Below are 26,339 nucleotides of genomic sequence, written 5' to 3'. Positions count from 1 at the left end.
TCTGGCATGTGTCACTGGAGTCATGAAAGGAGAGAGAATAGGGCTAAGGAAATACTTTAAGGAAATAATGACTAAAAATTTCCCAAATTTGGAAGGAGACATACACCTACAGGTTAAAAAGCTAAGTAAACTCCTAACTGGATAGGCACAAAGATATTCATACCGTGTACATTATAATTAAACTGAAGACAGGTCTTGTAGGCAGCTAGAGAAAAAGGACACCTTGCCTGTGGGTGAAAGTTAGCAAGGGTAGGAAAGAACTCAAAAGTATACACTAATGAGATGTAATCAACACTTAGACAAGGTTCTATTCACAACAATGGAATACACATTTTTTTTTCAAATATCCAAGGAACATATATTAATGTAGATTATATCCTGGGCAATAAAACTTAAACAAATTTGAACTAAAATCATCTAGAGTATGTTCCCTGATCACAATGGAGTCAAACTAGAAATCACTATCAAACTTAACAGAAAATCCCCAAACATTTGAAAACTAAACAATGTATGTCTATAATAGCCATGGCTTGAAAAGGAAAATTCAAAGGAAATTTAAAAATACACTAAACTGAAAAAAATGAAAATACAGACATATCAAAATGTGTGAGATACAGCTAAGGTAGTACTGAGAAACATACTATCAAAGGCATGCATTTGGAAAACAGAAAAGTCTCAACTTAATAATATATACTCCCATGTTAACAACAAAGAAAAAGAAAAAAGCTAAATTAAAAACAAATGGAAGAAAGTAAATAATAAATGAAAGGTGAAAATTTGAAAACAGAGTAGAGGAAGTAATAGAGAAAAAACAAATCAATGAAACAAAATTCTGGTTCTTTGAAAAGATCAATGGAATTGGTAAAGCACTGGCAAGACTGACAAAGAAAACATGAGAAAAAAACATGAATTATTAATATTAGGAATACAAGAGGGGATATACTACAGACCATACCGACATCAAAAGGAGAATAAGGGCATACTATGAACAACTCCACATACATGGATTTGACAACTTAGAATTCACTCATTACTTAAACACACGCAGCTGCCCACCCAGCCATGCATACACGCACACACACACACACACACACACACACACACACACACATTCACTCACACACTTCACCTGATTTACTGGTAGTGGGGCAGGTACTAAGTAAGACAGTATTAAAATTTTTAATGTTTAAAATAAAATTAAAAATAGAACTCAAAAAATCAAAAATAGAACTACAATATAATCCAACCATCCCAATTCTGGTATTTATCCAGAATAATTAAAATCAGGATCTCAAAGAGATATTTGCACCCCTATATTCATTGCAACTTTATTCATGGTAGCCAAGAAATGGAAACAATCTGAATTTCCATTGAAGGGTACATGGATACAGAAAATGAGGTATGTATTTACCATGGAAATCAGCTTTAAAAAAATAAGGAAATCCTGTCATACACTACAACATGGATGAACCTTGAGGACACTTTAAGTGAAATAGTTTAGTCACAGAAGGGCACACACTGCATATATCTACTTATGTGAGGTATCTTAAATAGTCCAATTCCTGCAGAAGAAAGTAGCATGGTGTAAAGATGGGTAAATTAAGATTTATTTTTCACTGGGTATAGTGTTTCGTTCATGCAAGACGAAAAAGTTCTAGAGATCTGCTTGTTGTACAGCATTGTGCTGCAGTTAGCAATACTGTACACTTCAAAATTGATAAAAGGATAGACTTCATATTATGTGTTACCTATCATAATAAAAAAAGGTTAATTGCTACCATTAAGTTCTTTACTTTACAAGCTTTATCATACAAATGCTGTGTGTCAATAAAATTGTGAACTCTAGGTGATAAAAAAAAAAGTCATTCAATATAATTGGGCACAAGAGCCCAATTGCAGTAGATAAACACAAGTGTGGAAAAAAATGAAAGGTAAACACAAGTGTGTTTCTTGTAATGCCACAGATCTTGGTTAGCATAAAAGAAAACAAAATAAATTTTAAAATATAATAAAATACTGTAGAATTATTATAGTTTCTATCTGTACAAAAAAGGTAAAGTATGAACATGACAGAATAACAGGTGAACAGTTTAAAAATATGTATTCTTTTTTTAAAATATAATTTATCATCAAGTTGGCTAACATACAGTGTATACAGCGTGCTCTTGGTTTGGGGGGTAGATTCCCGTGATTCATTGCTTACATACAGCACCCAGTGCTCATCCCAAGTGCCCTTCTCAAATAAACTCAAAATGGATGAAAGACCTAAACGTGAGACAGGAAACCATCAAAACCCTAGAGGAGAAAACAGGCAACAACCTCTTAGACCTCAGCAGCAGCAATTTCTTGCTCGGCCTGTCTCCAAAGGCAAGGAAAATAAAAGCAAGAATCAACTACTGGTACCTCATCAAGATAAAAACTTCTGCATTGCAAAGGAAACAATCAACAAAACTAAAAGGCAACCAACTGAGTGGGAAAAGATATTTACAAATGACATATCAGATAAAGGGTTAGTATCCAAAATATAAAAAATTTCCCAAACTCAACACCCAAAAAACAAATAATCCAGTGAAGAAATGGGCAGAAGACATGAATACACATTTTTCTAAAGAAGACATCCAGATGGCCACCAGATATATGAAAAGATGCTCAAAAATCTGTATTCTTAACCAAATTCTTGCTATGTGACCCAAATCATGTAAATTTTAGTTATTTTTCAAGTATAAACTGACTCTTTAAGTGGAATGTTAAGGTGTGAAAAATACAACATAAGGCATTCAGAATCTGTTGAAGACTGAATCTATAGAATGTTGCAATGTCAATTTTTGAGATGGGTTTTCCATAAACATGTACTGAATTATCTAGATTAAGTTTTGTTTCCATATATTCTCACAGCAGTAAGTTCTTATCCCAAACATAGCACTTACCATATTCTATAATAATAATGATCTACATTTCCATGCTGTCTCATGTTGCAGTTTGTCCGTTCCTTGAAGACAGGCTAGAATAATGTCCTTTTAATCATTTTATCCCTAAGTCATGACATACACGATGAATAGATGAGCAGAAGTTGAAGAAATATCATCAAAGCTTCACATGTACTATAAACAGCAAAAAGGAGCTGTGAAATTATGAGAGCAACGAGCTATAATGAATAATCAAAGTAATTTCATTTAGAAATGTATGTATGAAAGGCAAATATGGATTACCAATGAATAACCAGAGAGCTAAGCAATTGTATCCTAAAATACAACTAAAAATAGTACAGTATCCATTAAAAATAAGTGAAGGATATGGAAAGGTAATTAATAAAAGAATTATGAATGAATGAGAAGCAAAGAACAAGATATTTGATATATAGTTGCCAGAAGAAATGCAAATAAAATAATAAGATAATTTTTTTTTGCCTTGTAAAAAATCTAGTGTTGCCAAAATTGAAGCTAGAAGTTGAAAATACTTCATAACCTGGTGATAGCAGTAGAAATTTTCACATTCATGGAGGATAGTTTGGATGCGTCTACCTAAATTTAAAATCCAGCACTCCCATTTCTGGAATTCTATCTTAAGTATATATCACACATGTGCACTAGGATATGCATCCAAAGTTGTTCTTTGTGCCTTTGAAACCACAAAGACTAAAGCTGCCAATAAGAGATACATTAAATACATTAAAGTACAGGCATACCATATGCCATATAGCTATGTCATCATTAAGAAAGATTGTAGAAGTATACACGTATACAATATAAGTATACTTATATTCCAGAAGATTATAAGTGATACTGTATAGATATAAACAAAAAGATTCAGAAAATTATGCAGAATATGACTGACTCAATTTGTTATATATATATATATATATATGGCATAGAAATATGCATATATCTGCATTTGCCCAGAAATGGTCTAGAAAGATACACACTAAGCTGATTGGGGGGGGGGGGTGGAGGGTGGAAATTATAAACATATTGTTGGCAAATGCACTTCATTATTCTGAATCATGTGGTGTTTAATCAAACGTAGAAACAAAAATGAAAATAAAATGAAGAACACAGATAAAAATTAAAAATAGGTGTAATTCTTAATTTGCCTCAAGAAAAGGAAAGGAAAGGAACTGAAATGTATGAATCAGCAGGGACTTGGAGAATTAGTGGACAAAGCTGAGCATGTTATTTCAGGACATATGTCCTTTTTCTAAAACCATCAGGGTTATGGGGCTTGAGAATATATAAAACAGCCCATAGATCAGATTGTAGCTAAAGGGATTCATGCTTGCATTTAGTTATGAAGTTCAAATTGGAAGCTGTTCAGGCAGAAAACTAATAGAAATGGGTGATAGCTAATTAACCTAAGGCTTCGAAGTAATTGCTCTGCAAGAAGCAATTTAGAAGGGACCTTTCTCCTTTTTTTTTTTTTATTTTTGAAAATCATAAAATGCCCTATTTCACTTTTGGTGCATGAGCAAAAATATATGTATACACACAAATATTGATTTTTTAAAAACCTCTACCTTATCCAACTTCTTTTAAAAGTCAAAAAAAAATCCCAAGAACAGTACTTTGTATCAATACTGAATATCCCAGGTTTAAGACTTAGCCATGAATGGAGATAATCAGAGTAGATTCCTGAAGTAAATATTGGTAGGAGGATAGAGTTACACTGATTAATCCCTCCCTGAGCCTCACCACTAGAAGTCAGTAGAACCAGCTACTCTAAAGCGTACTTGTTTCGTAGAGAAGTAGATCCCCTAGCAAAAGCAAGGTGCACTTGTGAAAAGACTGAGGAATGGGGTGCCTAGGTGGCTCAGTCGAATGAATGTCTAACTCTGGATTTCGGATCATCTCATGATCTCATGGTTTGTGGTTTTCAGCCCCATGTTGCTCTGTTCTGACAGCGCAGAGCCTATTTGGCATTCTCTGTCTCCCTTTTTCCGCCCCTCCCCTGCTGACTCTTTCTCTCTCAAAATAAATAAGTAAACATTAAAAAAAAACTCAAGAGAAAAAAAAGTGAGGAATGATTGTACACCATCCTAAATCAGTCCCTGTCTGCCACAATCTACAACTCTGGCTTCTTATCTTTCATGCGTGTTTCCTCTTATTTTTCAAAAATATCCAGACCTGTATATCATATACTCTTTCCTTCTCAGAGACAGGAGCCCCAAATTTCCTGTATTTCTATATACAGTTCCAAATACATACACTTTGGGTACTACAGTGTTCTCTCCCCCAAATTAGCTCAGTGTCTTGGACTTACAGCTTCATGGCACATAAGCTTCATGTACAACCCACAGATTTGGAAATGACATCAAAGCAAAGAATTCTTATCAGAACTTCTGCAACCATGGATCCAAGCTTTAATCGACTGAAGACTAGTCTAGATTCATTCTGGGGCCATCTTGTGCTAGCATTGTATAAATTTTAGAGTTAAACATTACCCAATATGACTACAGACTAGTACATATTCATAATTTGAGAAACATATTCAGTTTTCTAGGTGTCTCCAAGAGTCAAGTTGTCAAAAATTTGTATCTTCCATAAAATTAGAACTCCTATAGAATTATAGAAGTTTTTAAGATGGCTACTGTCTGTTGCCCAGGATTCAAATTTTCAATATATTTTCTCCCCAACATTAGGTTTCACTTAGATACGGTTAGCTAAGGATTGTGTTTAAACTTGAGCCAGCTATGCTGGTCAAAGATTGAATGATTACATAGAGTGTTTTTTTTAGATCTGAACCATTTATCCTCCTGGTACAAGGGTGGGAAGGATTTTCCTAAGGCACACTGGCTACAGGCTAGAGATATGGACAGAAAAAAGCATGCTGGGGCACCTGGGTGGCTCAGTCGATCAAGTGTCCAACTTTGGCTCAAATCATGATATTGCGGTTCCTGAGTTCAAGCCCCACATCAGGCTCTCTGTTACCACAAAGCCCGCTGAAGATCCTTTGCCCCCCACTTCTCTGCCCCTCTTCCAATCTCTCTCAAAAATAAATAAACATTAAAAAAAAACTTAGCATGCTACACCAAGAAAAAGTGAAGTTAATTTTGTTTTTAACGTTTATTTGTTTTTGAGACAGAGAAAGACAGAGCATGAATGGGGGAGGGTCAGAGAGAGGGAGACACAGAATCCGAAACAGGCTCCAGGCTCCGAGCTGTCAGCACAGAGCCCGACGCGGGGCTCGAACTCACAGACTGTGAGATCGTGACCTGAGCCGAAGTCAGCCACTCAACCGACTGAGCCACCCAGGCGCCCCAAAGTGGAGTTAATTTTTAAGACCCAAAATGCATGCTAAAATCATTAAATTTTTAATGTTGTTTATAGTTTTCTAAAATTAGACTGGAAACTACTTCAGGGAAGGTATCATGTTCAAGACTTTGTCTGTTGGATCATGAAATGGATAATGATGTGTGGAGAATTTTACTTCATTGACTGGTTTATAATTACTAGCCACAAGATGCATGATAAATGGCAAATTTTCTAATATTTTGTTTGTTATGTCTTATCTTTTTAAAAAATAAAATTAGGTAATTCACCTAGCTCTTGCCATTTACAAAATTATGGTAACATAGTTCTTGGAAAAACAAAAGGCTTTTTCAAAATTATCTATCTCCTGAATTGTTTGTGCTTTATATAATATTAATATCTGTTTATTTGTCTTTTGTTGCAGGATTTATTTATACATGTGGTGGAACTTTAAAAGGACTTAATGGCACTATAGAAAGCCCTGGTTTTCCATATGGATATCCAAATGGTGCAAACTGTACATGGGTAATAATAGCAGAAGAACGAAATAGAATACAAATTGTTTTTCAGTCATTTGCTCTAGAAGAAGAATATGACTACTTATCCTTATATGATGGACATCCTCATCCTACAAACTTTAGGACAAGGTTAGTGTGATTTGAATGGAAGAATGGAGGGAAAATATGTTATGGGCAAAATGTTATTTCACACAGGGTGCTTAACATTTGTGGTACAATTGTATGAAAGTCATATTCACTATTTAATTATTGTTAATTTGGAAATATATCATCTCATGAACAAATTAGTTCAGTGTCTCTGACTTCATAATACTATATTAATATTATCTCTCAAAAAAGTGAATGTAAATTGAATTGTGACCTTTTTAGATTGGTTAAAGGTATTTTATTTTTGTTAAGTGCTTATTTTCAGGTGTCATTACTTATGGGCATAACTTTTGATAAAAGTGAAAGCATACCATGTAATGTGGCTGCCCAAATTTAATATACAATATGCATAAATACTTAAAAATTAATATTCATATAAAATACATTAATTTTATAAAGTATGTATGGTTTATAAAATCTAAATATCTGAAAATTCGACCCTTTAATGTCACCAACTGGGAAATTTACATTTGTCCATACAAAGGAAATTATTTATTTATAAGCTACTTGATAAAACAGGTGTGGACATTAGCTGGCACCCTGTCATTTAAGTGATTCTTCAAAATTTGTTTTTGAAAAATAAGAGTATCTAAATATGTGAGAAATTTTTGCTGTCTTAGCAAAAACTCCTTTTAAATACAGATCAACTCTAATTCAACCAAGTTCAAACTACCAGATATTACATATCTCTTCTAGTCCTAGATTTTAACTAATGTGTGTAATTATGTTTAACTGTAGTAAACTGTTTTTGAACTTCTAATCCAAAATAATCTAAGTCAATAAACTCTAAGATTAAAGAGTCTTTACATACTTGGCTATGTTTGCACTCAGAATGATAGTTAAAAATGCCTCAGTTGTTTCAAACAGCATGACTATGCAAAGAAAAGGTCACTAAATTGGTTACTGATGAGGGTTTTGTTTGTTTGCTTTTTTCTATACATCCATTTACTGAGTATTTCCAATTTCTTCTTCCCTTTACACAAAGTCTTTTAATATCTGTTTAAGAATATACAGAAAAGCTGACATGTCTCACAGAGTTATTTCATCATCATGGCCAATATCATTAAAAACGCAATGCCTTCTGTTAATGACACAGCACTGAGTCACAATAGAAAGACAGCACTATGTACACTAGAGAGTGTGTGGGGTGAGGCGGGTAGGTATCTGCTGTCATCTATATACATCCAATCAGATTACAGGCTAAAAGAGAGTAACAAAGGTAATTCTTAGAGTTTCCAGCCTGCTAAAATGATGTATATAAAAATAAAATGACAAAGACTTGTGTATATTTTCTTTACAGCAGCAGCATGTAATATATAATTGGTGTAAATATAAAAAAGAAATGAAACGCTCAATGCTATCTGGTAGTTTCTAACTATAAAATCGCTGATAGTATGGTTTGCCTAAGTGTCTATTCTCTCCAGATTCCCTTGAAAATGAGAAAACACATTTTTATTTTATCTCTGCTCCTTTTTTTAAAAGAAATAATTGTGGCCTCTGGGAAGTTAAAAGACCTTGTCAGATGGGGAAAATCAGTTTTTTTCTTCTCATTTTTTCCCAATTTGTAAATGGGAATAATAGCATTTAATTTGCAGAGATTCTACGTGTACTACAATGTAATGAATGCTCTGTAAGTCTAACCCTTAGTATTTATTAAGTACCCGTACCGGACATTACTAAGTATTTTGTATTCATTATATTATTTAACTTCTCAAACAATGTGAAAAGATTCCTATCATCAATGTTTTACAATTAGGAAAATGAGTCTTACATTACTTGCCCAAGGTTAACTGTTGAAAGTAGCAAGAAGGAGGATCATCACTATAACCCAGAATTGTCTCAGTTCAGAGCTTAAGCTTGTTAAAAAAAGAAACAAAATTCAAATATATAATTCACAAATAATATATATAATTTCCATGGTTTATGTATTGATATAAAGTCTATTTTTCCTTTGACAAAATTTAACAAATAAGATAAATAATAAAAACCAATATTTTTAAACATACATAACATATAAAGATATAAACCAAAAAATAAATTACAAACTTATTCATGGTATTTGTTTTATAGATTCTCCTCTAATATGTACTCTATACCATTTTGCTCACAGTTGGATGCATAATGCATCCACTGGTGTTCATGCTTAAACCTAATGTTACAGCTGATTTTAAATAGCAAGACTAGGGAGAAAAAAACCCAGTGTGTAACCTACAGCATCTTCCAGACTGTTTATATACAATGTCTGCTGTTTGATTAGAAGCTGAAACTGCTGCTGGCAGTTTGATTTATTTTTGTGTCTGTCTGTTTCACTCACGTTTTCTTGCTTTTTGTTTCTCTCCGTTCTCACTTAATACATGCCATTAGGGTATGTCTGCTGTTCTCTATCTTTCGGAAATTGATACTTATATTTTGTTATTTTCCATGAGCTCCAAAAGATATTTTGTAATGGCTTGTTATACTTGCCTTGCAATAATGCAGAAAAGATGGTTTGTAGGTCTTGTCATTCTTGCTTGTATAAATAGAGAGGCACATTGGATTTGACAAACACAATTTCATACGTTCAAAATATTATCTAACACTCCAACTTTTGATGATCCTGTTTGTTATCCTGTGAATTTTTAATTTATTAAATAAAAATTGATATTGCAGGCTAAATGTAGTACTTGAAGCAACACACCATTAGAGAATTTCTTCATAGGTCTCCATTAAGAGGCTGGTGCATTTGAAACAATTTGGTTTACTTGATGCATGAAAGTAATTCTCAGCTTTCTTTACTTTTTATGTGAATATCGTATTTTCTAAATAAGAAAATTATGCCAAAAATTTAAAAAATTATTTTAATCCTATGAGATGTATTTATATATTCAGGGTCATCCTACTTATGCTATTTATGTCCTTATTCAATCTCCCTACATTAAAATACATACAACTTCACATGTGACTAGAATTTTTGTTAGCATCAAATTATCAGATGTTTATATTTAATTATACTATAATTCATTTAATTATTCTCCTACTACAAGATATGTTTTTTTTCTTTCATAAGTAATTCAGATAACAGCATTAGCTTTAACTGAGATAACAACCTCATATCACCATCCCTAGGTAAAAAGTATTACAGAAAAACAGCATTTCGTTCCAACCTCAGTTGTAGAAAGTGACACGAAGAATGCTGGGACCAGTCAACAGACAACATAGGTCACATTGTCAAAATGCTCCTATTCACACTTTTTATTTTACTGTTAAAAACAAAGTTAAGTTTTGGGATGACTGGATGGCTCAGTGGATTAAGTGCCCGACTCTTGGTTTTGGCTCAGCTCGTGATCTCATGGTTTATGAGTTCAACCCCACATCGGGCTCTGAACTGACAACATGGAGCCTGCTTGGAATTCTTTCTCTTCCTCTCTCTCAGCCCCTCCTCCTCCTCCTCCTCCTCTCTCTTTCTCTCTTCAAAAATAAATAAACATTAAAAAGTTAAGTTTTAAAAATGCTTAATTTTCTAAATAAATAACTTCTAAAGTCATTGAAAAAAGGAGGTAGTTATCATAAAGTCATAGTCATAGTGTAGAAATGCCCACGACATGAATTTTATCTTCTTAAATTACAAGAATTTTCATGAATGCTAATAATGTTAAAAGTAAAAGGTATATATAATTCAGGTAAGTGTGAACATATAAAAACTCTTACTGGGGAAGGTAGGTGGTAAATATAAACAATTGCTGTACAGTAACAGAAATCCAGCTGAGGGGGAGAGGTAGTGTTGGGAGAGTTGACTTCAATTTTTTCCAGTTTAATGAAAATAACTGACATATAACATCTTGTAATATTAAGGTGTACAACATGATAATTTGAGATATATATAGATATAGATGATATAGATATAGATATAGATATAGATATAGATATAGATATAGATATAGATATAGATATAGATATAATATATAGATATAGGTATAGATAAAGATATAGATATATAGATATAGATATAGTGAAATGATTACTACTATAAGGTTAACACCTCTATCATCTCACATAATTACCGTGTGTGGTGAGAATATTTATGATTTGTTCTCTTAGCAAATGTCAAGTATATAAATGCACTACTGTTAACTATAATCGACATGATATACATTAGATGCCCAGGACTTTTCATCTTATAACTGTTAACTTGTAACATTTGACCAAAATCTTCACATTTTCCCAACCCCCATCTCTGGAAACATTTTACTCTATTTCTCTGAGTTTGGCTTTTTTAGAATTCACATATAAGTGATATTGTATAGTATTACTGGTGGACTTCTCATCCATCCTTGGATGCTTAGGTTGTTTCCACCTCTTAACTATTGTAAATAAAGCTGCAATGAATATGATAATGTAATCTTTTCAAGATAGTGACTTCATTTCCTTTGGACATGTATCTAGAAGTGGAAAATTAGATCACATGGTAGTTCTATTTTGAATTTTTTGAAGAACATCCATGGTGTTTTCCATAGTGGCTGAACAAATTTACATTTCCACCAACAGTGCCCAAGTATTCCCTTTCTTTGGCATCCTCACTAACACTTGTTATCTCTTGTCTTTTTTGATAATAATCATTTCAACAGGTGTGAGGTGATATTTCATTGTAGTTTTGATTTGCATTTCTCTGATGATTTAGTGATATCAAGTAACTTTTCATTTATCTATAGAGCACTGTGTGACTTGTTTGACAAATTGTTTATTCAAGTCATCTGCCCATTTTTTTTTGTCCACACACTGCCCAATGAAGGGCTCAAACCCACAAACCCTGAGATCATGACCTTAGCCGAAGTCAAAGGCTCAACAGACTGAGCCACCCAGGCACCCCTCCTCTGACCATTTTTGATCGGATTATTTGGGAATAAAAAAGGGATTTAATTCATTCTTTTGCATATGTTTATCCAGTTTCCCTAGAACAGTTTATTAAAGAGACTATCTTTTCCCCATTGGTTATTTTTGGCTCACTTACCAGTATTACTTGGTTGTGTGTGGGGGTTGGGTTCTTCCTTGATTCTCTAATTCTATTCCATTGGTCTATGTGTCTGTTTTGTGTGTGTGTGTGTGTGTGTGTGTGTGTGTGTGTGTGTGTGTTTTGTTTTTGCCAGTTCCGTATTGTTTTAGTGACTGTAGCTTTGCAAGTTCAAAATCTGGAAGCTTAAGCTTTATTCTTCTTATAGTTCTTACTGGTTGCTTTGGCAATTCAGGGTCTTTTGTGGGTTATACACATTGAAGATTTTTTTTCCTATTTCTCTGAAAAATGCCATTGGAATTTTGAGAAGGAAGAACTCTGGGTATTATGGACATTTTAATAATACCAATTCTTCTGATCCATGAACAAGGGATAGCTTTCCAATTATTTGTATCTTCTATAATTTTTCTTTTCATCAAAGTTATAGTTTTTGTGTACAAGTATTTCACTTCCTTGGTTAAATTGGTTCCAAAGTATTTTGCTGTTTTTGATGCTAGGGTAAAGATATTGTTTCCTTTATTGCTTTTTCATAGAGTTCATTTTTAGGGTATAAATAAGCAACTGACTTTTTATTTTGTTATCTAAAACATTACTGAGTTAGTTTATTAGTTCTAACAGGGTGATGGGGTCTATAGGATTTTCGGTTTATAAGATCATTATCATATGCAAAGACAGGTTTACATTTTCCTTCCATATTTGGATGCCTTTTATTTATGTTTCTTACCTTATTGCTCCATCTAGGACTTCCAATATTATATTGAATACAAGTGGTGAGAGTGGACAACCTTGTTTTGTTCACAACTTAGAGGAAAACTTTTCAACTTTTCATCGTTGAGTATGATGTTAGCTGTGGGGTTGTCCTTTATTATTTGAGTTATGTCTATTCTATGTTTATATCTAATTTGTTAATAATGTTTATCATGGAGTACATGTTAAATTTTGTCAAATGGATTTTTCTTTATCTACTGAAATGATTATAAATTTTTATCTTTCATGATATTAATGTGGTGTATCACACTGATTAATTTCTATATATGAAAATACCTATGCATCCCAGGGATAAATCATGTTGTATAATTCTTTTAATGTGCCTTTGAATTTAGTTTGCTAAATTGCTATTTTGTTGAGATTTTTGCATCTATATTCATCAGGGTTATTGGCCTGTAGTTTTCTTTTCTTATGGTATCCTTATCTGGCTTTGATAGCAGAGTAATGGTGGCCTCATAAAATCTGGAAGTGTTCCCTCCTCTTCAAATTTTTGGAAGAGTATAAAAGGTTTTGCTTTAATTCTTAATATGCTTGGTAGATTTCACCAGTGAAACCATCCCGTTATGGGCTTTTATGTGTTCAGAAATTTTATTCTAGGTTATCCAATTATTTGGGGAATAATGGTTCATAATAGTTTCTTACAATCTTTAGAATTTCTGTGGTATTGATTATAATGTTTCCTTATTCATTTCTGGTTTATTTGAATTTTTGCTTTTTTTTTTCTTAGTCCAACTAAAGTTTTGTCAATTCTGTTTATCTTTTCAGAAAACCTAAGTTTTATTCTAAGTTTTGTTGATCTTTTCTGTTGTGCTTCTAGTCTCTATTTCATTTTTAATGTTTATTTCTTTATTTTGAGAGAGAGAGTGAGTGAGTTTCTGCAAGGAAGGGGTAGTGGGAGAAGGAGAAGAGAATCCCAAGCAGGCTCCACTCAGCACAGAGCATAATGTGGTGCTTGATCCCATGAACCATGTGATCATGACACGAGCTGAAATCAAGAGTCAGACGCTCAACCCACTGAGCCACCCAGGAGCCCTTCATTTATTTATCTTATGAAATTTGTTATTTTCTTCCTTCTGATAGTCTTTGGGCTTGCTTTGTTTTTCTTCTATTAGTTCCTTGAGATGTAAATTTAGGTTGTTTATATGAGATCTTCTTTCTTAATGTAGGCATTTGTCACTATGACTTCCTCTTAGAACTGCTTATGCTTTAGCTCATAAGTTTTGGTATATTGTGATTCCATTTTTGTTTGTTTCAAGATTTTTTAAATTTCCCTTTTGATTTCTTCCTGACCCATCAATTTTTCAGGAGTGTGCTACACATATTTGTAAATTTTCCAGCATTGCTCCCGTTATTGAATTCTAGTTTCATATTATTTTATTTGAAAAACATACTTAATATGATCTTCATGTTTTTTTAATTTATTGACTTGTTTTGTGACTTAACCTATCATCTGTCTTAGAGAATATCTCATGTGTGCTTGAGAAGAATGTGTATTCTGCCATTGGATGGAGTGTTCTCTGTATGTCTGTTCGCTCCATTTGATCTAAAGTATAGGTCAAGTCCAGTATTTCCTTAATGTTTTTCTGTCTGAATATCTATTGTTGAAAGTGAGTAATGAAGTCTCCTACTATTATTTTGTTGTAGTGTATGTCTCCTTTTAAATCTGTTATATTTGCTTAATATATTTAGGTACTCAGAGATTGTGTATATATTTACCATTGTTATATGTTCTTGATGTATTTACTCTTTTATCATTATAAATGACCTCGTTTGCCTCTTACTACAGTTTTGACTTAACCTCTATTTTATCTAATATAAAAATAGCTAACCTTGGTCTCTTTTGGTTTCCATTCCCAGAGAATACTTTTTTCTATTGCTTCACCTTAAGTTTATGTGTATTTTTAAACTGAGTATATCTGTTGTAGTCAGCATACAGTTGGGTCTTCTTTTTACACATTCAGCTATTCTATGCCTTGTGCTTTGAGAATTTAATCCATTATTTAAAATAATTGTTGGTAGCGAAGTACTTAGGACTGTTGTTTTGTTAACTGTTACTGACTTTTTTGTAATTCCTTTGATCCTCTCTCTTTTGTCTTCCTTCGTGAATTGAAAATTTTCCATAGTGGTATGTTTTGATTCCCTTCTCTTTACCTTTAGTGTATCAACTGTAGGTTTTTGCTTTGTGATTAATTACTATGTGGCTTACTTAAAATATCTTATACACACAGTAGTGTATTTTATGCTAATGACAACTTCAGTTGCATATAAAAACTCTATCCTTTCAATCCCCTCCCCAGCGTTTTATATTTTTGATGTCACAAGACTCCCTGCTCCTGGGCACACACACACAAACCACAGGGAGTAGCAGAGCTGTTAATATTACATATCCATTAACAAATTATTGCAACTATATTTATTTGTAATACTTTGGTCCGTTACCTTTTACTACAGTTAACTCTTAATTAGAGATGAGAATTAAGTCTTTACACTGGTAAAACCATTTTACAATATTAAAGTATTATAAATTTAACTATTTATGTTTTGCAGAATGTTGTGCATTTTTGTAATTCTTCATGTTACTAATTAGCATCCTTTCATTTCAGTTTGAAGAACTCTTTTCAGAACTCCTTGTAAGCCAGGTGTAGTGGTAAGCATCTCAGGTTTTGTTTCCTTGGGGACATCTTTATGTCCCTTTATCTGAAAGATAACTGCCTAGTATAGTATTCTTGGGTTAGCAGGTTTTTTTTGGTTTTGTTTTTGTTCTGTTTTGTTTTCTTTCAGCACTTTGCATTTATCATTCCACTCTCTCCTGGTCTTCAAGACTTCTGCTGTGTAATCTACTGATAGCTTTATGTGGGTATCCTTTAAAAAATTTTTTTAATGTTTATTTATTTTTGAGACAGGGAGAGACAGAGTATGAGCAGGGGAGGGGCAGACAGACAGGGAGACAGAATCGAAAGCAAGCTCCAGGCTCTGAGCTGTCAGCGCAGAGCCAGATGCGGGGCTCGAACTCACGAGCTGCAAGATCATGACCTGAGCCGAAGTCGGACGCTTAACCGACTGAGCCACCCAGGCACCCCAATGTGGGTATCCTTTTGTATGAGGATATTTTTTATTTGCTGCTTTAAAATTCCTTCTTTGATTTATACAGTTTTATTCTGTGTCTCAGAGAAACGCTGTTTGAGGTTGAAATTTTGAGATTACCTATTAGCTTCATGAACTTGGGTGTCAAAATTTCTCCTCAGATTTGGGAAGTTCTCAGCCAGTACTTCTTTAAATAAGCTATTTCCTTGGGCGCCTGAATGGCTCAGTCATTTAAGTGTCCAACTTCAGCTTAGGTCATGATCTCATGGTTCATGGGTTCGAGCCCTGTGTTGGACTCTATGCTGACAGTTTCAGAGCCTGGAGCCTGCTTCAGATTCTGTGTCTCCCTCTCTCTCTGCCACTCCCCTGCTCGCACTCTCTCTCTCTCTCAAAAATAAATAAAACATTTAAAAAATTAAAAAATAATATTTAAATAAGTTTTTCCTCCTTTTTTCCTTTTTTCTTTTGGAGATGTGTGTATATATATATATATATATATATATATATACACACACACACACACACACACACACACACACACACACACACACACATACATATGTCACTTAAGGTATCCCATAGTTTATATAGGCTTTCTTCACTCATTTCATTCTTTTTTCTTTGTTCTTCGCTGGATAATTTCAAAGGACCTGTCTTCTACATCAGAGGTTCTTTCTTCTGCTTGGTCCATTCCTTCTAATGTTCTCAACTGCATTTGTTTTCCTACTCTTCTTGTTCCCTTTTGTGGTGAAATTCTTATTCTTGTGTACCTTCTCTCAATTTTTCAAAGCAAGGCCAGGTGATGAGAGCCTCACTTTTACTTTCTGCAGGGTGGGGCTAAGTGCTCATTTTAATAATTTCTCCCAGGCCTAAAAGGAAAGCAGCTTCCTGCATATATTCACTAGCCATATGCAAAGACTTGCCCTCAGTGCCATCAGAAGCACACACAGAGAATTTATCATGGTTTGTGGGTCAGTTTGGTGGAGGTGTGAGGAGTGCTGCAGGTGCACGGGTCAGGTGGAACATCTGTCGGTGAGGCATCCTGAGAAGCTCATGGGAAGGCTTCCTGATGGAGTCCATGATGCAATAAGTAGACTCTACATACCTCTGTGGCCTCTGAGAGCCATATCTTCCAAGCTCCCAGCTGATCTCTCCCCAAATATTCTGGGGACATCTGGGCTTTCACTCACATATTCTCACTTCCCCCATGAAAAAAATCAAAGGCTGAGAAGGCTCAGCTGTGTTATCTTGAGGAAAGAATAACACAGATAATGTGAAACTATTCCTGTTATCATCTTTAATGCATCCAATCTTAAATTTTTTTTGCTTCAGTGATGTGCTGGAACACCTCTGCTGGATTCTTGGACTTCTACAAATGGTCTCTCATCCTTGGATAATTATCTAAATCAGTGTTCTTTAGGGGAAGAGAGGAGAAAATTTTTATTCTGCCATGATGATGTCACTCAAATTTGCCATTCTAAATGGCAGGGTCAAGTTGAATGGAATCAGAGAGAGCTGGGAAGAGATGATGGAAGTGACAGATTTCCAAGGAAAAAAAACAAGTGCAATATCCTAATTCTGGATCATGCGTGTGAAGATGAGTACACAATGAGGCCTGAGAAGTGATATAACAGGGCAAGGCCACTAGAGTCTGGCAGACCACTGTAAAGACTGTTTTTTGTTGTTTTGTTTTGTTTTGTTGGTTTTTTGGGTTTTGAGTGAACTAAAGGCCATCAGAAAGTTTTAAGTATTGATGTGACATGATGTAACTTGGGCCATCACCAACATAGTCAGTTTTGTACACTGCACAAAGTTGTCAGGCCTTGGAGCCAGCAATCCAGCCTGTGTTACTTCAGCCAAGGTCATGCCCCTACACCAACCCAGGGTACTGTGTCAGTATGGGGAAAGAAGACATATTTTACATTACATTCATAATAAGGGGGACCTTTTGCAATTTTTTCCAACCAGTAAAGTCACCTTTTTGTAATTACCACAAACCATGACTCTGTTATATTTTATAATCTGAAATGATCACTTAAAGCTGCTCTGTGGAAACCACACTGTCTACAAAAAGTTACTGTTTTTTGATATAGTGAATTCTGTGAAATAAGTAGATATCACATGAATAATGAGTTACATAATATGCAACACTATTATACACAACTCTATTCCATCCCATTTTAAGAAAAAATTATTTTACTTAAAATAGTGATGTTTTTTATATTTAAAAGGAGTGAAGAATACAAAAACTATTGAGAAAATTAAAATAGATAACAGTATAACTGCTCAAAATGTATTTTTATGAATAATGTTTGAAGTGAATTATTTAAATCTTGTGAAATGGAAAATTCTCAATATCTGAAAATTTTCCTGAACCCTAATGACATACAAATCTTTTATATCTCTGATATGCTGCTACCAGCACTTTAACAGGTAAACACACATCAGCATAACATAAAACTCCAATCAGAGAATGATACATCATCACCATAGAAATGTTGGGGTGGCTTAATAATAATAGATAATATTCACATTGTCAATAATTCAAAGGAAGAAAGATGTAATTAGCTTTATAGGAGCCAAAATCATATGAAATTTTTGACAGTGTAGGTTTGATAGTACTCTTATAACAAAACCAAAGAGATGATCCCAAAATATAATATAGAATATCTCTTGATCTCTTAAATAACATTGTGCATTAGTGTTATTTAACTTTGCTGTGCATTAGTCCTCATGGCTAACTTCAGCTGCTCCTTAAAGAGGGCATATAGATGGTCAGTTTTGCTTATATGGTTTTAAGGACAATATAATTATAACTTCTTTGCCATTAAAATCAGAGAAAAGGGAAGTCTAAGCTATAATTACAACTGAGGAGGATAAATTATCAAAAATCAAATGATATAAACATACAGAAATATGTATGAAACTACTGAAAAAAGATACTAAATTTTAATTGATTATAAATCTTATGATTGTATATATAGAAAACTTAGATAATTTACTGGAAATATACAAAGAAAATTAAGTGTGTTGATTAGAGTCACTATCTCATCAACCATCATTTAAAAAAATTTTTTTTTCCAACGTTTATTTATTTTTGGGACAGAGAGAGACAGCATGAACAGGGGAGGGGCAGAGAGAGAGGGAGACACAGAATCGGAAACAGGCTCCAGGCTCTGAGCCATCAGCCCAGAGCCTGACGCGGGGCTGGAACTCGCAGACCGCGAGATCGTGACCTGGCTGAAGTCGGACGCTTAACCGACTGCGCCACCCAGGCGCCCCTCATCAACCATCATTTAGAAAACTCACAAATATATTACAAATAGCAGCAAAATTAGTGAAATGTTGATATGAACTCAATGTTATGCAGAACATTTATGATAAAAAATTTTGTATTCTAGTGCTAAAAGCCACTAGTGGAAAATGGATAGCCACACTATATTCATGGGAACAAAGATTAAATTTTCAAATAAAAAAGAGACTACATTTTGTAAAGCTCTTATTCTTTGAAGTTATAATACAATTTCATTCAAAATTCCTAGTGTATGTTGGTTTGCTTGAAAAAATGATATATGAGTTCATCAATCACATGAATAACCAGGAAAATATTTAAATATAGGAATAGAAAGTTTAAACTGTAAAATAAAAATATATAACAATAATTAAAGGATATAGTATTGGCTGATTTAAGAGTAGAAAGAGTTTGGAACAAACTTTATATCAACTCAGCCAAACAAAAGATGAAATATAGAAGCTATTGAGGGAAGAGAGAGGTTTCCTGTTATGATAAAACTTAATAAAACTAAAGAGATTACAAGATGTGATAACATGAGTAAATACATTTTCTATTATCACAATATACTTCAAAGAAAATAAATATTTAATTATCATAGAACATAAGTTTCAAGATGTATAAGATACGAAGTCTTGATGTACTTGAATAACTTTTAAAAATATGAAAATTACAGTCATATAAATGTAAATGTGCAAAAATATATGCACAGAGAGTTTACAAAATGTAAACTTTTTACAAAATGAAAAATGTTAAATCACTAATATAAAATAAGAAACTAGTAAAAATAAAAAAAACAAAAGTAGGTAGCAATGTAATATTTTTCAAGTATAAAACTAAGAACTAAACAACTGTAAACAGCATTGGTGAAGATATTTAGGTACTTTCCTGCATGAGTAGTGATAATATCAGTCTATAAACTGTTTCTGAAAGACAACAGCATTAGGTTGTCCTGCATTAGGTATCCAGGAGTTTATCATAAATAAATTACATTATTCATAAATAATAATTATTAACTATAATATGAATAAATAAATAAAATAAACACCTCACTCCCCAAATTACATACAGATTTTTGTTTGCTGCTTTGTTTAAATAACAAAATCATGAATGTCTTATTATAGAGAATGATTAATAACCACGGGACAAAATGTAGCAATTAGATACCAAATCTTATATGAATTTTTTATGGGTGGAAAAGGGTTCGCAATATATTACTGTATAGAATAAAAATAAAGACCACAAAACAGCATGTATAATAATAAAGGATAGCTTGTGCATTTATATCTGTTTATTTATCCACTGGGAAAGATTTACACCAAAATGACATTTGTGATTCTCTCATGGTAATGGGGTGTGATGAGTTTTTCCCTTTTTTTACTAGTCTTTGATTTATAAGATTTTTACCTTGAATACCCACAGGCCATAGAAAAAAACTAGTTTTTTCTGGTTCCTTTATCTCTTCCAAATTTCAAGAATATTTTCCTGATATGTATTACTTAGTGATTTAGGGTTTAAATTTTAAACTGTAAGAGAACATCATTATGAAAATAAATATTGCCTATGTCCATTCTTAGCAAATTAAATATTCAGATAATCAAAACCATATCATAAAAATTCATTTTTGAAATTTTCAAATTCACCAAGTTACACACTTGATAATATAAAGGGATTGTGAAGAACAAGTCTTTTTTAAAGTTAAACAATGTGACATCTAAATAATTACGTGAGTCTGTCAAAATCATTTCATTTTTTCTAAACAATTCTTTTATTTCTCAGATAGTGGTCCTAAACCAATAGAGAAAAACTTAAAGCATATATATTTACATATGCACATCTTGTTCTCATTGTTGACTAAATAGAATGAGAATTTTGAATTAAGTTAATATATGTTAGAATCAAAACTTTATTCATCATTGGGTCATACATTTTCTACAGCTCAATATTCAGATCTCAAGTGTACAATTATGTTTTGGTGAAACAGTCATAAACTCAGGTAATCCACATCTCTATTAGCATACATGTTTTCATCATCCCAGAAAGCCCTATTGTATTCCTTTCCAGTCAATCCCTACACCTTCCCAAGGAACCACTGTACTAATTTGCTTTACCATGGATTAGCTGGCCCCTTCAATATTTATGTTCATAGAAATTGATTGCTACAATATGTACTTTTTGTATTTGGCTTTCTCTCTAAGCATATTGTTTCTGAGATTCAATCACGTTGCTGTGTCAACAGTTTATTCCTTTTTGTTGTGGAGTAACATTTCATTCCATGAATTGTTGACTTTCCTGTTAGTGAAAGTTTGGATATTTTTAAGTTTGGAGCTATTCAGAATAAAGATGCAATCAATATTCCTATACAAGTAGTTCTGTGATTGCATTTTCATTTGTCTTAGAATAATACCTAGTAGAATTGGATTATTGGTTAAATCTATGTGTCATATCATAAAAATACCCCCAAACAGGTTTTTCAAGTGGTTGTCCTATTTTATATTCTGCCATCATTGTATAAGAGTTCTGATTGCTCTACATCATTGCCAACATTCAAAGTTGACAATCTTATTCTGTTTTTATTTTGCATTTCCTACATTTCCTTATAGCATATTCTAATTCTATAAGCACTTTTTTATGTGCTTATTGAGCATTTATTGATAGGTCTTGTGATATGTCTGTGCAAATATTTTGCCTGTTTTTAATTGGGATGTTTGACTTGCCTTGGTATTACTGAATTATAAGAGTCCTTATTCAATCTTTATACCATTTTTTTGACAAATATATACATTGCAAATGTTTTCTTCCAATCTTAATTTGCTTTTCATTTTGTTCCACATCTTTTTATGAGCTGAAATTTTTAATTTTGATAAAATCCAATTTATTAATTTTTAAAATCTTGTTTTTCTCTCTAGTCTGACAAATGACAGAAAAAGATTCTCCTACACTTTCTTCTGAAGTTTAGAAATTTTAGCCTTTATATTTAGGTCTATGATAAACCTCAGAAGTGTAAGGAAGTCTATGTTCATTTTACTCCCTGTGGTATTATAGTGAATAAGAATTATGATGGCCTACCTATTAAGGAATCCTAGAAGTGACAATTCAATAAATTATATTGGATGCTGCTGAGCACAGCTCCAATGAAACATATTTCAAGTAGCTTTTAAAAATGACTACTTGATCAACTAAATTTTGCTAGAGGAAGATCTATCTTATTTTTCTATTTCTATTGTAAAGCTACCCCTTTAGTTGTTTTTTACTTTGTGATTATCTATAATTTATACCTTCTTGGTTGTAGTTATAAAATATACTTCATTACTGTGATTAAATTCTCTGAACTTCATTCCTTTATTGTTATTGAAAATCATTTTATTTCCCCAATATTTTTTTCTCAGTACTGTGAGGGATAAATATAACAGATATAATATATATCCTGTTGCAATTTCTTGTTTAGTTTTATGAACTCATTAAGTTCTTTTTTTTAATGTTTATTTATTTATTTTGAGATAAAGAGAGTGCATGAGCAAGCAGTAAAGGGGCAGAGAGAGACAATCCCAAGCAGCCTCCATGCTGCCTGATGCAGGGCTTGATCTCATTAACTGCAAGATCAGGACCTGAGCTGAAATCAAGAACTGAAATCACGAGCCGATGCTCAAGCCACTGAAACACCCAGATGCCCCACACTCACTAGACTCTTGACATAACCATAGAATCCACAAGTGTAAGACATAATGAATAGTAATTAAAATTAATAAACAACAATCTATAGCTTGAGTTCCCACTTGTGCAATTGGTTGACCTTTCCTCCTTCAGAAAATGTTGGTGGTGTCCCCATAAATATTCCTGAGCAACCACTATAGTTCTCTTCTTACATAATTAATCCTAGCTCTTTTTCTCTGCTTTGCCTCCTCAGTTTCCCATATAACTTCCTAATACTCATGTTAAAACCTCTCCTCATCCCAATTGCTTCTCTTTAGACTGCAATGCAATGAACTGTGTCTTTCCTGTAAGTATAATATTGAGGTAGAGAACAACTTTTCCACAAATATTAATTAGAAAATATCTAAATGACTTGTTAGACCATAGAAACAAATGGCCATAGGGTATGCAGTACTTGTATGGCAGTACATCCTTGATTTAACTCTACTCCCAAGTCCCCATCTTAGCGTGTCAGGTTTGATTTAGATGATACAACCCAACCCAGTCTCCTGCCTCTGAAGACTTCAGAGTTGCAACCAGTCCTTGTATCCTGATTATCTCTCTTGTATAATGAAATTCAGAGGCCCTAAGCACTTGACCTACTGGCATAGATGATTTGTATGTGTTTTTTGTATGTATATGCATATGTAGATTGCATATGATATTAATAACTGTTTACTCAATAAAGAGAAGCAATACTAGGTTTTTCTTATTTATATATAATATTAATGAGATCTCCAAATGGCAATGTGGATTTTGCTTACTGCTAATCCAACTATGGATGATCTTGGTGATAGCCTTGTGTAAAAAATACAGACTTCAGAAAACACAAAAATTGAGTGTAGAAGTGGGTTTTTCTATGAACATGCTTGAAAAGGATGTTATACTGTGGCTAGTGTCCTCCTCTCCAACACTTTAATTCACTAAAGACTTATTGCATCACCATAAGGCATGCAAATGAATTAGGAAAAAAAAAACAATTAAAATTTCGATGCACCTTAGGCAGTTAATGACTCTTCTCATTCGATATCATTTCTCACTTTGGAGCATTCAAATTAATGATTGGATAAATCTCAAGGACAGTCGGGGTTTCTAGAACTTTTTGTCAACATAAAAGACTCTTTCAAATCTGAGTAAGGCAAGGATTCAAGAGCATACACAATCATTTGTTGTTCATACTAGGCATGTTGCCAGAAAGAATCGAGGTGGCTTTTAGTGGAGAACAGACTAAATTAAACCATTAAAACAGGGGTTAAATCATAAAACAAAAGATGTCAACAAGCAAATTTAAGCGCTTTGTTCCATGAATTACATTTATTCAATCTTTTATAGCAAATCTGTGAAAGGTTTACTTTCGTTAGCCTGCTTTCAGAAAAACAGCACTGATACTTTAAAAGCAAACTATACATAGCGTTATAAGTCACTAACTAGCGATATTTCTTTTGCAAGTCACTCTCCATAAACATTCATGTTTTCATCTGTAAAATGGCATAATCAAACTACGGCTTTTCTCACATAAAGCAACTAGATGTTCTTATAAATATCATGTTTTCAATAACAGAAAATTACATACAGCATTCTAAAACCCTAAACAGAATTTTTAAATTAGGCATCCCAGATGAATTCTTTGTGAATTCATCTAAATTTGTTAATATATAATATTCTAAGGGAAGCTACAGATATACTGTATCTATTAGAAAGGTAGATTTTTTTCTGAATACACACTTTATGTCAGGCTATTTATATACAATTCTCATAATATCATTTCAGATATTTTCCCAATATGCCTATTAGACAGATAAGTAAATCTCAAAAAGATCAATGTCTTCAAAATCATAAAAAACAGATTTTAAAAAGACTGAAGTTTGAATTTCAATAGCACAACTCATTAGTTATGTTTGTTTACATTTTTCAACTACACTAATTTTAGAATGACTGAATAGAAGATTTACTTTAAACTACACAACTGCATAATCAGATATTTTACTGACCATTTATTTTACAAAGTCTTTTTACTAAATGCAAATTAAAAGGTCAAGAACATTAAAAGGCCCATATTTATATAAAAGTCCACATTAAAAATAATCACCTATATGCTGTTATGACATGATACATACCCAAAGCTGTATCTTTGTCATAAAAATTATTGTGTATAAAATAAGGAAATGTTCCTTCATAAATGCTTAGAGTTTGATGTTCTTAAGATATGTAGAAGATATTGAGCTTATGTAGGAAAAAAGTAAATTTATCAATAGAAAAATGCATAATGATTAAGTGCATGGTTATGCAGGTTATCTTTTTAAAAATCCCAAAGACATTCAATTGTATTTTTAAATGGGTATATTTAGATAAAAATCAGAAGTGAACTATATATAAATTCAAAAATGGTATTTAAAATTTTTAATTTGATTTTATAAAATATTATATTACTAAATGGGATATAAAGGTTGGGAAGACAAAAAAAATTGAAGCATTCAAGAAACATACATGATAAGTTTCTAAATAATGTTCCTCCATAAATGTAGATTTAAAAACATTAATCTTATAAAGCAGAACAGATCATAAAGTTTACACACACATATAACAAACTAAAGACTACAAATCAGTGGCAAAATCTAGTGATTAAACATTGTTAACTATCTTTCACCGATATTAAAATCAATGCATTATATTTGTATTATATGTTTCTTTCAAAATTGCTTTTTTGGGGCACCTGGGTGATTCAGTTGGTTAAGCAACCAACCCCTGATTTTGGCTCAGGTCATGATCTTGCAGTTCTTGAGACAAAGCCCCATGGCAGGCTCACTCTCTTTCTCTCCCCCTCCCCTCACATCTCTCTCTCTCTCTCTCTCTCTCTCTCTCAAAATAATAACATTAAAAATTTTAAAAATAACAAAAATAAAAAATTGTTTTTAAGTTTATTTATTTATTTTGAGAGAGAGAGAGAGAGACATGGTGTGAGTGGGGGAGGGGCTGAGAGTGATGGAGAGAGAGAATCCCAAGCAGGCTCTGCACTATCAGCTCAGAGCTTGATATGGGGCTCACACCCACAAAGCTGTGAGATCATGACCTGATCCCTCTCTCTCTTCCTCTGCCTCTATCCCCCACTCATGCTCTTTCTGTCTCTAAAATAAAAATAAATAATAAAATAAAACTGCTTTTTTGAACTATTTGAAAATCAAAACAAAATGTCAGAATCCTTATGTAAATGTGATACTCTGACTAGTGAATAGAACTAAAAAATGCACAGAATATGGAACTTGCCAGAGTGGTATCAATATATTTGTGGTAATTTTTTAATTCATAAATCAATCATAGAAACCTCATTTCATTCATTTAAAACATAATGTTTCCTAATTACAAAAGCCAAATTATTTTTGGATGAGATGGGAGTGCTGGAAAATAACCAAAAAGAACAGCAATATTAATACAACTCACTGCTCACCAGATCTTTTGAGACACTGGTACTAAGTCACTATTTAATGGGTCAGTTATATTTCCACATGAATGTCCTAAATACTTTTTACTCTCTTTTAAAAATAATTTTGGAACTGGAGAGTGTTATGCTAAGTGAAATAAGTCATACAGAGAAAGACAGATACGATATG

The 26,339-nt window shown here is 32.9% G+C and overlaps 1 protein-coding gene across 1 annotated transcript in view; it reads left to right on the top strand.

Moving 5' to 3' along the window:
- The window catches only part of CSMD3 (CUB and Sushi multiple domains 3), a 1,274,540-nt gene that overhangs the window by 127,304 nt on the left and 1,120,897 nt on the right, over window positions 1-26,339 (top strand). The window contains exon 2 of the mRNA XM_043601622.1: window positions 6,667-6,889. Coding sequence (XP_043457557.1) covers window positions 6,667-6,889 — 223 coding nt within the window. The remainder of the gene's footprint in view (window positions 1-6,666; window positions 6,890-26,339) is intronic.

This window comes from Prionailurus bengalensis, chromosome F2, assembly GCF_016509475.1.
Source record: "Prionailurus bengalensis isolate Pbe53 chromosome F2, Fcat_Pben_1.1_paternal_pri, whole genome shotgun sequence".
Classification (NCBI taxonomy): domain Eukaryota; kingdom Metazoa; phylum Chordata; class Mammalia; order Carnivora; family Felidae; genus Prionailurus; species Prionailurus bengalensis.
Note: the sequence above shows the minus strand (reverse complement) of the source record. Positions and strands in the feature narration are given on the sequence as shown.